Source organism: Talpa occidentalis, unplaced genomic scaffold (assembly GCF_014898055.3).
Source record: "Talpa occidentalis isolate TD23 unplaced genomic scaffold, MPIMG_talOcc4v2.1 talOcc4.5, whole genome shotgun sequence".
Taxonomy (NCBI): Eukaryota; Metazoa; Chordata; class Mammalia; order Eulipotyphla; family Talpidae; genus Talpa; species Talpa occidentalis.
The window spans coordinates 136,039,883-136,056,423 of NW_023604861.1; the positions used below are offsets into that span (position 1 = coordinate 136,039,883).

Genomic DNA, 16,541 nt, shown 5'->3' on the forward strand with positions numbered 1-16,541 from the left:
GTTTACATTCTAGTGTGGAGAGAGAGTAAAATAAATAAGTAAAAAAGTAGGATGCAGAATGGTAAAATAAGTACACTGAAGCAAAAACGAAGAAGAAATTTGGAATAGTGAATGGCAGCAGAGAGGGACGATGAATTGCAAGTTTTGTTTCACCTCATTGAGATAGATTATTTGAAGAAAGTGAGGAATTGCTGTGATTCCAGGCAGAGGAAGCAGCACGGGCAGCACATGTGGAGATGAGAATATGCAGAGAACAGCTGTTAGGAATTTTTAGGCAGAGCAGTGACAGGAAATAGTCTTTGTTTTAGAAGGAGTGAGAGTGACAACAGGGCAACTAGTTGCGGCTATTGCAGGTAAGTGAATTAAAAGCCATTAGACCAGGGCAGTATCAGTAGAGGCAGTTAGAAATGGTTGTGTTCTAAATGAGTCTGAGGTAAAACTGACATGACTTGCTGAGTTTGATTATCTGTATGAGAAAAAGAGAGTAGCCAAAGATTTTTAGCTGAGCACCTGGAAAGATAAAGATGCCATTTATTTCAGGAGCATCTCTGGGGAGGGTGGTAGGAGAAATACTTTCAGGAATGAAGAGTTGCGATTCAGTTTTGGATATCTGCTAAACATCCAAATATAAATAATCAGTTATGAATTATTAAATCCCAGTAATGTTAAATCCCATGCATTAAATATTTATTGACTCTGTGGTAAAGAGTTTGTTACTTTCTATTCTAGGATTTAAATTGTGGTCAAAAATAAACATTGTCCTTTTATGGAATTTATCATATAATAAGGGAAGAAAGGAATTAATCAAATAATCATATTTTGGTAGTTTTTCCCTTTAAAAAAACCTTGTAAGGGGCCTCCCCTGGTGGCGCAGCGGTTGAGCACTGGGCTTCAAGGCTGCCCGCAGCCTCTGCAGCACCGGTTCGTTCCCCGGCCACCGGCAAGGGTCCCACAAAAAAAAAAAAAAAAAAAAAAAAAAAGGCCTTGTAAGTAGGATACCCAAAAAGTGTTGACTTCACAAAATTACAAGTATCTCCTTATATTTAAATTTATTAGGTTCTTATATTCAGATAGTGAGGGATACATGTACATGTCTTGTAAGTTTCTCATTTAACAAATCTTATTCTTAAACTTGGCTAATCAGCATGAGGCAGTGAAGTTTCATGTATTCAGCTTTATGATCTAGGTGAAATGAGACAATCACATATAAAGGTATACTTTTTTTAAAAAAAAAGATTTATTTATGCATACAAGAACTGGGGTACAGGCCAGAAGTGTGGAGGGTGAGAGGATTCAATTCACCAGAAATAGAGTGGGGGGCAGAACAGGTAGACTGACTGAAAACACTGCTTAGGGGAGCAGTGGGTGAGGCAGGAGAAGTCTGCTATGCCATGTGGGCTGCTCCCTGACTGGGGATCGAACTCGTGCGACAGTGGCTGTGGAGAGCTTCACAGGTTGTGTCTTAACCCCCCACGCCACCAGGGAGGCCCCAAAGGTATAATACATTTCATGAACTATTTAGATTGGAATTTTCTTCTTTAATTCATTCACAAGTGTTATGCTTTTACTTTTTGTTAATTAGCTAGGATCATTTTGTTTTATAGCTAAAGTCTTTAATACTAGCATTATTGCATGATCTATTCATCTTTTTCTTATAAAATTAAAGTATTATTTTGTATTTTAAAAAACCTACAGGTTCGTCATAAGGCTTCACAGAAGGTTTATGCTATGAAGCTTCTTAGTAAGTTTGAAATGATAAAAAGATCAGATTCTGCTTTTTTCTGGGAAGAAAGAGATATTATGGCCTTTGCCAACAGTCCCTGGGTGGTTCAGGTAAGCATACTAATTTTTGTAAGTTTATTTCCTTCTTTAAAACAAGTGCTTACTATTCATAAGAATTGATTTTGTACCCTAAAGTCCTGTATCTAATTCATATAACGACATTGCAGTTATTTTTAATAAGATTTCCTCATTACACTTGTTTAGTGTTCCCAACTGGTGTGTCGCATAGATATGTAGTACTTACATTGGTGACTGGAAGCAACTACTGGTTACGACGTTTTCTTTTCTAAGTCTACTCCTTGGCCCCTCGTGATTTATGTGCTAAGGAAAAAAACTTCCTATGGTACAACTTTTGAACATTCCTCTATAGTCCTTTGTTATCCATAATGTAAGACAGGATGGCGATTCCTGACGCAGTCTCTCTTTAGGCTGTGAAGTAAGAAATTGATGAATCTATGTTGCCTTCTTTTCATTTGTATTCCTCACTACCTTTGCTTCTCTCGGGATTATTTTTACACTAGTATCTAATCCTGCAGACTTTTTTGAGCCAGTTCCATGAGTAAGATTAGCTGTGTACTTGTGATGTCCAGAATGCTTGAAAGATGTAGGGGCTTGTGTGGATAGCCATTCTGAGAGAAAAAAATCTGCCACATTTTTCAATGTGTAATTCAGAAGTTTGTTACTGTTGGTTTTTAACTGATGTTGAGCCTCAGCATTTCTCCTCTCCACTTAATGTTTTTTATTGTAGCCAGTGAAGAGGAGTTTTGATCTGTGCACCTGAAACTAAAATTTTTGTAGCAAATTATATAATACGATATTTTACTTGCTTGAGGAACGATGGTCCTAAGTTATTTCACGTTTAGCTTTGCAGGGCTCCTGGTGATAGACTCATTGCCATTTCTTTAGTTGGTGTCTCTGACCTCTGATTCTGCTCAGTGGCCTTTGCCAGTGGTACCGATCCGTAGAGTTCATGGAGCATCCCAGGCAAACCAACAGGGGAACAATGGACAATTGACGATTGAAAAAGTGGTAGATTATAAATTCTGGCTTTCATATGTTTATCTCTGTGGTAAAGGATATTCCATGCACTATTACATGTATGAAATTGCTTAGGAAAATTTGTTAAAATGACTGATTTATTTCTATTTTATTATTCAGTGATGTTTAATATATTTGTAGAATGGTGCAGTCATCACGCTACCTAATTTTAGAATATTTTTATCACTTCAGAAAACATCCCTAAACTAATTGGCACATTATTTTCCAGCCCTCCCTGACATTGTATTTACCGGTTTTCCAAGTAAGGCATTTGTTTACTCTTACTCTCTGAAAGTGAGCAATGGGGAGGGGACAGTATGAGTTTGAACCCACGGACTTAAAACCTATTTGATGTGTTTCAGTCCTTTGAACATCTTATTGATGCTCAAATTCTGACATTTCTGGCCAGTAGGTTCTGAGGTAGAGTCCCTAGTTCTTTTGACATAGCCCTGGTAGTCTTTGATAGCTTGCTTGCTAGCTCCTGCGATAGGGTGTTTCAGACCTACCTTACGTATTTTCAGCCCTGGATATGAAATTAACCATGCTTGTAGGTCCATTTTTTGTATGTGTGAATATTTCTTAAGAAATAGGTCGCTGGCATTGTAATTGCTAGGTTGTATGGTATGCACCTTTGACATTTGGATTGATAATTCCCAGTTGCCTTGTTGCGGGGGAAAAAAAAAAAAACTTTACAAGTTTACAATATTCTAATTGTGCAATAGATGTTTTATTTCACTACAGTTTTACAGATACTAAATATTGTAACTGTTTAAAAATTTTATTTTAAATGTCCTTGAGAAATAAGATGTGGAGTTAGGTTGCATGTCCTTGATTACTAATGATAATAATGCGTCCGTTTACACAATTCATATGTGTAGGGTAAGGAAAAAATGTCAGGCTTTTCTGCCCTCCAGCCATCAGGAAAAATGATGGATCCCTGCGGTCCTGAATGCAGGCCTGATGGCGGGCACCTGGAGTAGGGTGTGGGCCTAGGTAGATGGGATTCACCAGGGCTGAGACTGGGCTTTTAAGGGTGGCGTCACCGGGACGCCAACAGCAGCCTAAAGAGAAGCCGAGAGAGCAGCAGCAGAAGCCGAAGAGATGCCGAGATCACCGGAGGGCCCAGATAGAGTGAGGATTTGCTGGGGGCTGGGAGGACTGCCAGCCTCCCGGCCCCCCAGCACCCCTGCCTGCTGTGTACTGGGTAAACCCCAATAAAAACCTGCAAAAGCCACTGAGGGCTCCAGGACTCCTCCTTTACCTGGTCTGCTGGATCAGAAAACCTGCACTGTGTCCATTCCTGCCTTACAAATATGCTGATTAGTAATTTGTATTCCAGCTCCATTGCTTGTCTCAGTTTTTTGATGTGTTTCGTTTTTTTAAAAATTGATTTGTTAGAAATGCTAGCAGATCCTGGTTAACCCTTTATGTTGGAAATGTATTCTCTTGGACTGTTATCTTTTGTTCATTGATTTTTAAAATTTAGATGTAATCAAATCTGTAGATTTATTCTGGTCCATTTGTTACAGTGAATGAACCAATATAGATTCATTATTATTAACTAAACTCCATAATCTATTCTGATTTTCTTAGTTTTTACCCACTGTCCTTTTTTTGTTCTACATTACATTATCGTGTTTGCTTAGGCCCTTCCTCTGCTGTGACAATTTCTTCGACTTTCCTTATTTTTGATGGTCTGCTTTGAGCATTACTTGTCAGTTATATTGTGGAATGTATATGTTTTTCTGCTGGAATTTGTCTGATATTTTTCTCATTTATGGTTGTGGGCTTTTGAGAGAAAGAGAGGTAAAGTACCATATTCATCTATATTGATTGCAAAGTTTAAATGGATATTGAGAGATGGATATTTCCTTTGCCTTTACATTGGGGTACAAAAAAATCTGCTGGAATTGTGGAACTATGGTTTGAGCTCAGAAAATATATTCACTGCAGATTTGTATAGAAATGGAAATCTCACTTGTTTTAAGTTTTATAGTTTGGGAATTGCATAAAGCAGCTTGTTAGTTGTCACCCAGATGATCGTAACACAGTTTCAGTTTTGCATTAAGTGCTATTTTGCCTGTAATTTTGGTTGTATTGATCAAGAAACATCATCAAGTCTGCAGCTACTGCCAACTTCCAGTGTTGTTCAGTGTTTGATAATAGTTGGTGAGGGTGGCTGTTTTTTTTAATTGAGGTAACATTAATTCACAACACTGCGTAAATTTTCAGGTGTACAACTTCTCATCTCAACAGCTGTACTGTGTATATCTCTCACACCAAGGGATGGTTCTTCTTGATGAGAAAAATTTCCATCTCCACTCGGAGTTCAAATAATTGCAGTAAAATTGAACTGTGGTGCGATAGAGTCAGGATATTCAGTTCCTATTTCTGACCAAAACGAAATCATGGAACTGATGTCTAAGTCCACAAAAGCAAATGATGTCATCAACATTACTTGTTTATTAACACGTGAGAGATTCAAATGTATTTTCCTCAGGGTGTCTGTTGATCTGTGTCATAAAGAATAACCATGGACTTTAAACATCTTACATTTTCACAAGGCTTTGTAAATGCTCCAGATACGATTTTACCACCATCTCTTACAGTACACCTTACCAGAGTCTACTTCAGGTTGTACTGAATTAGTACTTTCAAAACTTCTTTGAAAACATTTTGCCTGGAGTTCATCTTGCAGGCTGTTTGTAGAGGATAATTCTTAACTCACTTCAAACTTGCCACTGAGTCTTCCAGTGAACAATAGTGAATGGTATTGGTAACATCTGTTGTCTCACGGAGAGCCAAGGACAACCACTCAGAATCCTTCGCCTTTTTTCAATTGACTATTGATATTATTCCCAGTGTTCTCAACTCGGAGCAGCTGTTGTTACTGAAGGGCTAATAGTCTTAAATTTATTTTCTCTAGACACATTTCTTTGACTGCAACAAAGACAGTTTAATTCACCACTGGTAAAATGGCTTTCTTTGCTTACCTAACAAGCCATCTGGAAAGTTTCTTTGATTTCAGTCCACACATACTTAGCAAACCTTAACATTTCACTATAATTAATTTTAAACTGCTAAAACATCACAAGAACTTTTGAATTACTTCCTATTCTCCTACCATTCTATCCTCCCCCCCCCCCCCCCATTTGGGAGAGAGCTCCTGGGGCTCAGGCCCTAGTGGCTGGCAATAGATGGAAAACGCTGAGACCTCACCCCGCGCCACCAGGGAGGCCCCATCCTACTGCTCTTCTCCAGTTCCTTCATCTGCTTGACTTATTGTCAGCCCTTATTTTCCCATTAAGTGTCTCTTTTTGAATATTGTATTCTGACAAGATCAGGAGAGATGCTTATAAACACATTTGAAGTTATAAATTTCTCTTTGAGTTCTGTTTTAAAAAATGATTTTGTGACAATGCAAAAAAATACATAAAACAGACAGTAAAATGATTTGTCACTACCCAGCTTGAAATATGAACATTGTACCACCCTCAAAATCCCTTGGCACTCTTTCCCAGTCATTGCCTCTGTGTACCCCAGCAAAGGAACCCCTCTTCTGACTCTATTAGTAATAATTTATTTGCTTACTTTTCTAGTTTACCACCTAAACAAGCTCGCAGAAACTACAATTTTCTTTTCTATTGAAGTTTATATTAGTGAAACAGTTGACTCCTTTGTAGCTTTTTTGTTCCACATGTTTATTATGAATTATCCAGATTGCTAGAATTTATTAATTTTGCTGCCTTATTTTCTTCCCTTGTATGTCTATACCACATTTTGTTCATATACTTAGCAAATTGTTTTGAGATTTATCTATAATGTAACATATCGTTCGTTCATTTTTATTACTGAGCAGCACTCCCTTGTATGGATATATGACAGTTTGTTCATTTATGGACATTCAGGTTGTTCCTAGTTTTTGTCTCTTATGAGTAAAATACATGATTAAGTTATTTGCAAATCAGTTTGTACAATTCAGTGATTTGGGGGAAATTTAGAGAGTTGTGTCCCCACAACTATTACTGATTTTAGGATATTTCTGCTGTCCACAATGATCACTTTTACCCTTTTACCATCATTTGCCATTCTCCTCACATCCCCAGGTAGCCACTAGTGTGTTTTCTGTCTCTAAAATTGCCTTATCTGACCACTTCAGATAAGTGGAATCATGCCTTATGTTGTCTAGTCTCTTTCCATTGATGTACTGTTTTTGAAGTTCATGCACATTATATATAGTGTGTATTGTGCTTAAACTTTTATTTCTTTTTAGTGCTAACTAGCGTTCTATTTTATGGTGTTGTATAATAAAGAATGTGTTTGGTCTGTGTCCCATTCCTAGCAGAATTTTGAAAGCTCTCAAATTGTCAGACTGATGAGAATGTCTTTGTTATGCTAATGAGACTGCTCCTGGAGGCCCTTTGGTCACGTTGGGGTGGATGCTGATCACCAGAAGGAACAGCACATATTACAGGAGTCCAGCTGCTAGAAGAGGGCTGGAGATAAGAGTTTAATCACATGGTCAGTGGTTTAATTAATTGTACCTATGCCATGAGACCTAATACAAACCTTGGACACTGACACTCAGCTTCCTGTTGGTGAACACAGCAGTGTGTGCTGGTTGGTGATACGCCTCGGTTCCACAAGAAGGCACAGAAGCTCTGTGCTACCTCCCAAACCTGCTCTCCGTGTAGCCTTTATAATAATACTATAATCATAAGTGTAATGCTTTCCCGAGTGCTCTGTGTTGTACTAGTGACATATCAAACCCAAAGGGGTTATGGTAACTTCAGATAAGGCAGGTACCTAGGGACTCCCTAAGTGTGCTTACCCTCTGAGAAGAGGGCAGCCTTGTGGAAGACTGATCTTGTAGGATCTGATACTAATTCTGCGGGTCTAGCAGTATAATTGCAATGCAGTGAGCCCAGTTAGGGGGAAAGCCAGATACATGGATACATACCCCATTGTGTTTGTCCATTTACCATTTACAGAGTTGTGCTGTGTATCACCAACTCTGGGTTAAATTGTTTCCACCTTGGATCTATAATAGTGGCTACTGCTGCTATGATCTGTTGCATGGACATACTGCATGTCCCTTGGGTAGACACCTAGGAGTGGAAAGCTTGACTCTGTGGTAATTTCACATTTAATTTTTTAACTACTTAAGAAATCCACCTGTTTCCCAAAGCGGCAGTGCAGTTTTATGTTCTCATGAGCATGTATGCAGTTTGGTTTCTCCGCAATCTTGTCAACATTTTCTGTTTTCTTTAGTATTGCCACTCTGGTCAGTATGAGGTAGTAGCTCATTGTGGTTTTAATTTGCATTTTCTACTTACCAGTGATAGTGAACATATTTTCATGTGCTTATTGGCCACTCCTGTATCTTCTTTGGTGAAATGGCCATTCAGATTTTTTACCCTTCTTAAAAATGAGTTATTTCTTTTCTTATTTATTGCCTTATAGGAATTCCTTATATGGTTTTTGATATAAGACATTATCATATCTATCATTTGTAAGTAATTCTTTCCAATCTGATTTATCATTCATTTTATCATCCTCAAAAGCCGGAAGTATTTATTTTGATCTAATCTTAGGGCTTAGTTTTTCAGTGTGTCATTTGTGTCTTGCTGCTAAAAGAAACCTTTGCCTAATCCAAGGTCAAGATTGTCTCCTTGTTTTGTTCCCTAAGATTTGTAGTTTTTTTTTTTTTTTTTTTTTTAAAAGATTTATATTTGTTTATTTATCCAAGCACTGGGTACAGTCAGAAGCGCGGGAGGGTGAGAGAATTCGCCAGAGCCAGAGCGGGGAGCAGAGCAGGCAGAAGGACCGAAGGACACTGCTGAGGGGAGCAGCGGGCGGCAGGAGAGGTCTGCGCGCCATGCGGGACCCTCCTCCGGTGGCCGGGGAGCAGCCGGGGATCGAACCGGCGCTGCAGAGGCTGCTCCCTAAGATTTGTAGTTTTGACTCTTAAATTTAGTCCCATGATAATTTCTAAGTATGCTGTGAAATAAGAGCCTAATATATTCATTTTTAAAAAAAGATTATTTATTTATTTATACAAGAACCGGGGTACAGGCCAGATGTACAGGAGGGTGAGAGGATTCACCAGAGACAGAGAGGGGAGCAGAACAGGCAGACTGATGAAATACACTGCTGAGGGGAGCAGCGGCCATGACAGGAGAGGTCTGCTGCGCCATGTGGGACCCTCGCCGGCCAACCGGGATCGAACCTACACTACAGAGGCTACAGACAGTTTCACAGCGCGGTGCTCAACCACCTGTGCCACCAGGGGAGGCCCCTAATATATTCATCTTTTTGCCTGTGAATATCCAGTTGTTCAAGCACCTATTTGTTGAAAAGATTATTGTTTCTTGACTAAATTTATCTGTTACCTTTGTAAAAAAGAAAATCTGTTCACCCCAAAATATATAGGCTTATTTCTGAACTGTCATTCTGTTCTATTTATGGGTGTCTGTCCTTATGCCCATAGTGACTTGATGACAGTAATTTTGGAGTGAATTTTGAAGTGGGGAAATATAAATTCTCTTCTATTTCAAAATTGTTTTGGCTATTCTGGGTCCTTTTTATTTCCATATAAATTTTATGATGAGTTTGTTGATTTCTGGGGGACAAAAACCTTCGGGGATTTAGAGTTTGTTTTGAATCTACTGATAGTTTGGGATGAATTGCCATCTTTTAATTTTTTTTAATAATTCTTTTGAAGTGACATTGCATTATAAGTTTCAGGCATGCATCTTTATAAATGACGATCTGCATATACGACGTGAAGCTCACCCACTGAAAGTTTAAATTCCGTCATTCATACAATTGACCCCTTTTGCCCAACTTCCCATTCTCCTTTCCCCTTATCTATTACTGTCATTGTAATATAAAGTCTTTTGCTAGAGCATGCAGTAGTCTTCACTTTATCTCTTTCCTCATAGCATTTAGAGCTAACCAGTCTTACACACACACAAAGAACAGAGCAGCACATGATTGATTATAGGAATCCAACCTCAATTTGGTGATCAACCCTATAGCTTCTTTTATTAATTTATTTGTTTGTTTGTTTGTTTGTTTGTTTATACATACACTGGGTACAGTCAGAAGCGTGGGAGGGTGAGAGAATTCACCAGAGCGGGGAGCAGAGCAGGCAGAAGGACCGAAGTACACTGCTGAGGGGAGCAGCGGGCGGCAGGAGGGGTCTGCCTGCCATGTGGGACCCTCCTCCGGTGGCCGGGAAGCAGCCGGGGATCGAACTGGCGCCGCAGAGGCCGCAGGCAGCTTCACAACCCAGCGCTCAACCACTGCGCCACTGGGGAGGCCCAACCCTATAGCTTCTTTCCCTTCATTTCTGCATCCTGTCTATCACCTTCCATTTAAAATTATTCTGATTTTGGCATAACTCTCAAGTATTTAATTTTGTGTCAATTACATCAAGCAAACTTTTCTGGATTTTTAAATTTACCCTTTTGATTAGGTTTCAAATAATCCTCTCCTGTTTGTTCCTATTATGTCAAACTATATCCTTGGATAGTTCTTTTAGTTATAAATTTTGAAAATTTCTGTGATATACTGCATTTCTCTAATTTATGTTTCAATCTGTTACAGTCTAGAAACAAAATTATTTTACCTCAAAGTGTATCTTTGAAGATACTGTTCTGTTGTCTTTTTGTATATTTTATGTTGGATGAGAGATTTGTTGCCAGCATGATTTATTTTATGTTTTTTCAAAGATCTATTTTCTCTTTGAAAATTTGGGATTATTCTGTTGAATTTCTCCAACTTTATACCTGTCTTATTTGACTCCATTTCATTTAGAGGTCCTTTCTAGCTTAGATTTTATTTATTTGTTTATTTTAGATCTATTTATTTATTTATACAAGCACTGGATACAGTCAGAAGCATGGGAGGGTGAGAGAACCCACCAGAGCCAGAGCAGGGAACAGAACAGGCAGACTGATGAAGTACACTGCTGAGGGGAGCAGCGGGCATGGCAGGAGAGGTCTGCACACCATGTGGGACCCTCCTCCGATGGTCGGGGAGCAGCCGGGGATCAAACCGGCGCTGCGGAGGCTGTGGGCAGCTTCGCAGCCCAGTGCTCAACCACTGCGCCACCAGGGGAGGCCCCTATAGCTTAGATTTTAAGTCTCTTCATTTCTGTACATTTTTAGTGATCATTTCTCTCATTTTTTTTTCTTCTGACCTGTGTTACCTCTCCCACAGTGCAAGTTTCAGGAATTTTTTTCCATTTCAGACTATTGTTTAGTTGATGTGGCATGTTAATTCTTTTGAGGGTATTGATTCTTAGATATTTGAAGCTGTTCCTGATTTGTTTTATTAAACATTTTCTTAGCTATCAATTTTTTATTTCTTGAATTGCTTTGCCTCTATTTCATGATGTTGGTTTTTCTCAAAAGTTAATTCTTGCTTTTGTTCTATTTCTTTCCTACTAGCTTGGTGTATTCCTCTGGTCCCAGTGCTACTGCTTTAATCTGGATGCAGCGAACACTGCCACTTGTTGCTCATTATGAACACGATGACTGAACGGGGAGGTGGCGGTGCAGGGGAGTGCAAAGGCCCTATTCCAAATCTCCATGTCAGTTACTGTTTCCCTCTGTATGGGGCTTGTCCCTCTGCTTGTAGCCATTGAATTTGATATCCTTTGGGCTTTCCTAAACTGCTCCTGACTTCTCAGCTCTATTCTGTGTGACCTATATGCAGTAATTTTCAGAAAGCTGTTTCTTAATTATGACTTCTGTCATTAACCGCTCAGGTTTCTCTTCCTTATTCTGTTTCTCTTTTTAAATGTTTCTGTTTAGGTAGAATCCTGTGTTCTCCCAGAGGGAAAAAAGATTAATTTATGTATGTTTTGAAGAAGATACCCATATAAAACTTCTGCTTGATAACTTTTTCCATTAAAGGTGTTCAAATGTAGAAGAGTTCATAAATTTCAGCTCCATTTGGTTATCATTTTTCTTTTTCAATAGTAATAGCTTTTTATTTTTATTCTTTTATGATTTTGATTTTCTTTCATTTAAATTTTTTTTTCCTTACTGTTTGTTTTCCAGCTCTTTTGTGCCTTTCAAGATGATAAGTATCTGTACATGGTGATGGAGTACATGCCTGGTGGAGACCTGGTAAACCTTATGAGTAACTATGATGTGCCTGAAAAATGGGCCAAATTTTATACTGCTGAGGTGGTTCTTGCTCTGGATGCCATACACTCCATGGGTTTGATTCACAGAGATGTGAAGCCTGACAACATGCTTTTGGATAAACATGGACATCTAAAATTAGCAGATTTTGGCACATGTATGAAGATGGATGAAGTAAGTAATAAGCAGATAAAAAAATCACTACTTTTTGAAAAAATTTAAAGAAACTTCAAATCAGGGCTTCATAGTTTTATAAAGTTAGTTTTGCTGTGTAATGACTAAAGCAAAGTAATATGGCAAATAAAGACATTTCCTTTACTAATCATTCATCTTATTATAGAGAACTTTATTATTACCTTTGGTGAATTGAAGAGAAATAAGAACTCAGGTAAACTTACATACTTACCTTCCTCATAGAATGTTGATAAACAGTTGCTCTCAATCAAGACTAGTTTTATGTGTACTGTTCTGTGTGAAGGCGTAGGGCACAATATAAATTAAGGAACATGTGTTTCCATCACCATGTTATTTCTGTATTTTTCCTTTAAAAAAGAAGTAAGGTAAAAGGTTTCTGTTACCACCTCGTATCCACCTCATCTGCACTAACCATGTAGTATAAATTTGCAAACAGCAATTCAAATTTAGATGAAGAGATGCAGTGCATTAACCTCTTAGTTATTGTCTTTGTTTTATTGTCTTTGTATTCCCCTTTTTGTCTGAGGAATGACTTATAGGTATCAGATTTTCTATGTATTAATGTATTTTGACAGCAAACTGGGTATCATCACCTCTATGGTTTTTTTTTTTTTTAAGAACTTTTTTTTTTTTTAAGATTTATTTTTATTTATTTTATTTATTTATACAAGCACTGGGTACAGTCAGAAGCATGGGAGGGTGAGAGAATTCACCAGAGCCAGAGCGGGGAGCAGAACAGGCAGAAGGACCGAAGTACACTGCTGAGGGGAGCAGCGGGCGGCAGGAGAGGTCTGCTCGCCATGTGGGACCCTCCTCAGGTGGCCGGGGAGCAGCCGGGGATCGAACTGGCGCCGGCAGCTTCGCAACCCAGCGCTCAACCGCTGCGCCACCGGGGAAGCCCACCTCTATGGTTTTTATAACCTAGTATGCCTATGTGTTAATTTCTTGTTAGTTATCCTGTCAAAATATTTATCTTGAATTAAGCTGATTTTCTTTTCTCTTTACCTCATAACTTACTCATGGGTTCTTTGTGATAATCACCTTTATTGATTGTCCTACTTTCATCAGTGATCCATTTCCTTCCATGCTCAGCTCATATTTTACCTCATCTAGAAAGTTCTACCTGATAATCCTCACCTGACTGCTCACTCTTCTCAAGATATAATGTTCATGATGTCCTCACTTGCTTAGAATTTGTGCTGTTCTTTATAGGCTGTTTTTATGTCTATCTAGGTTTGTGTGTTTTGTCTACCCAGTTAAAATTTAACATCCCTTTATGTCTCTGGTCTTCTTCGAGTCTGTTACTATATTCTACATATATTAATCAGTGTTTAGTAGATAAAATATTTATATGCAAAGCTTCCTCATGTGGTGTTTATTATATATTATAAAATAATTACTAGTGAAAATTACCTTTAATGAAAATGAAGCATGAAATGATGTTCTAATGGAATCCTAAACTTTTTGTATCTGTTAGACAAAAAGAATAATGCTTTTTGTCTATAGTTCCATGAGTACACGCTGATTTTTATTAAACCAAAAACCTTTGGGAAGGTACAGAGAAATAATCACACCACATTTTTAAGGAGGGTAAAATTAGGGAAGAAGTTAAGGGTAAAGTTAAGGAGGAGGGTAAAGTTAAGGAAAGAATAGTGTAGATTGTGAGAATATCAGGAACAGAACAGAATATGGTATTTAAAAATAATTTTACAGCAAGTAATTGAATGCTAAATTCAGTATTCATGTATGTTTTTTTAAAAAGATTTATTTATTTATGCATATAAGAGTTGGGGTGTAGGTCAGAGGTGTGGGGGCCGGGGGCTGAGAGGATTCACCAGAGACAGAGTAGGGGCAGAACAGGCAGATCTGCTGAAATGCACTGGTGAGGGGAGCAGCAGGTGAGGCAGGGAGAGGTTTGCTGCACCATGTGGGTCAGCTCCCTGGCTGGGGATGGAACTTGTGCTGCAGTGGCTGCTGGTGGCTTCAAAGTGCTGAGACTTAACCCCGTGCGCCACCAGGGAGGCCCAGTATTCAGTATCTTACAAGGAAAATAAAATACGGCTTACGTAGTTTTATAATTACCTCCTAGTTTATCTCCTAGTTTCTTGTTCTTTCTTTCCCTGATAGCCAGCCACTGTAAATGTATTTACTATAAGCTCTGGCAGACTGTTAATGTAGTGCTCATACATGCAGATCATATGATGGTACAGCGTCATTTTATTTATTCACTCAACATTGTTTAGTAGCCATTCCTGAGATAAGTAAATTAGCTCATTGCTTCTGAGCATATTCCATAATATCTTTCTATTAAGTTGACTTGGATTCTTCAGTCACATCCAGTTCCCTCTTACCAGTAGTGCTATGTTGAACATCTTCACACATGTCTCAAAGTGTACCTTGATAGAGCTTCCTTTAAACATAAGCCTAGAAATGAGCCTCCTTGCTAGAGGATATTTGGAGTCTTAGCTGATCTCAGAATGCTTCTGAATGTTTATGACCTTTTGCTGGCAGTGCACAAGAGACCTTCTCTTCCCATGTCCTCATCCACTCTCATTATTCACTCTCCAGGTGTTACCAATGGGAAGTATTACAACCGATGATGTAAATCATTTCAGATACTTGTCACTCATTTCTTTTGTGAATTAACTGTTGTCTATTTTTGATCCTTTTAAAATTGGCTTCCTGTTGATGTGCAGGTCATCCTTGCACATCATATGTTGATTATATGTATATGTTGTATATAATCATATTGATTATATGCATATAATCATGTTGATTATATATTATATATATTACTAAATATAATCTATTTAGTGATTCCACAGGTACTGGTATTTTCTTCTACTTTACTACTCATCTGTTTCTTTGAACAAAAATCCTTAACTTGTTAGTCAAATATTTTTATGAAATACTGAGCTTTAAAAGTAGTGTTGGTTTTAACCCAAACCTCCATTCCTTAATATTAATAATGAGAACAATTATATATTGTTGAAGAACAAAGGAGTTTTTATTGAAGACTACATCAAACCAAAATGTTTGTACATTCAAAGAAACTATAAAAGAAAAAGATACACCCCACTGAATGGAAGAAAATATTTGCATAGTATATATCTGACAAAAGCTGATATTGAAGATCTACAAAGAACTCATACAACTCAATAAAAAAGAAAACAATCCATTTAAAACATGAAATGAACTTCTCCAGAGAAGACATACAGATGCCAGAAAGACAAATGAAAAAATGGTCATCACCACTTATCACAGAAATGCAAATCATAACCACAATGAGATCCCCCTTCACCCCATATCAGAGAGACCAGACACACTAAGAACACTAAGAATGTGGTGGGAAAGGCCCCTTTCTGCATGGGGGTGGGAATGCAGACTGGCCCAGCCCCTACTGGAAAACAGTATGGAGGTTTCTCAAAAGATTACAAATGGATCGGCCATAAAATCCAGTAATTTGAGGGCCTCCCCAGTAATTCCAGGCTCAAGGGATTAAGACACAACCTATGGAGCTGTCTGCAGCTGCTGTAGCACGAGTTCAATCCCCAGCCAGGGAACTACCCACATGGCGCAGCAGACCTCTCCTGACTCGCCAGCTGCTCCCCTCAGCAGTGTGTTTCAGTCATCTGCCTGGCCTGCTCCCCACTCTGTCTCTGGTGAGTCCTCTCAGCCCCCTGCACCTCTGGCCTGTACCCCAGCTCTTGTATGCATAAATAAATCTTTAAAAAAAAAAAAAACTAAAAGGGGGAAGTGTTTGGTTTAAAAAAAAAAAACACCAGTAATTCCACTCCTAAATATCTACCCAAAGATTATAGAAACACTGATTGAAGGGAAATTTGTGCTCCCAGGTTCATTATAATAGCCAAGATATGGAAACAATTTACCAAATGCGCAAAAACAGATGAGTGGATTAAGAAGATGTGGTATGTAAGCATAATGGACTACTACTCAACTATTAGAAAAGATAAATTCTTGCTATTTATGGCAACATGACGTAGCTGGGAGGAATCATGCTAAATGAAATAAGTTAGGAGAAAGACAAATATGGTAATGGTATTTAGAAGGTAATGATTTGGGCACCAGACATGTTTAGTACTTCTGGAGTATCTTTAATTCTAGGTCCTGTCATGGACTTGTACATATTGTATGCACTGTATGTATTAACCTGCATGAACACACGTCTGTGTTTAATCCTGTTCATATCTGTCTATAGATATATAGCCTGCAAAGGTATGAGTTCATGCGGATACTTCTGATCCTGGTCATGTACCACAGGATTCATTGTAGTCATCTTCCCTTCTATTCTGTAATTTCTCTTTTGGACATTGAGAAACCTGGCTCTCTTATTTCAGTCCCAGTATA

At 38.4% G+C, this 16,541-nt stretch overlaps 1 protein-coding gene across 1 annotated transcript in view; it reads left to right on the plus strand.

Annotated features, from left to right (window-relative positions):
• ROCK2 (Rho associated coiled-coil containing protein kinase 2) overlaps nt 1-16,541 on the plus strand; it is a 114,494-nt gene that overhangs the window by 55,869 nt on the left and 42,084 nt on the right. The window contains 2 exon segments of the mRNA XM_037528523.2: nt 1,696-1,833; nt 11,892-12,152. Coding sequence (XP_037384420.1) covers nt 1,696-1,833; nt 11,892-12,152 — 399 coding nt within the window.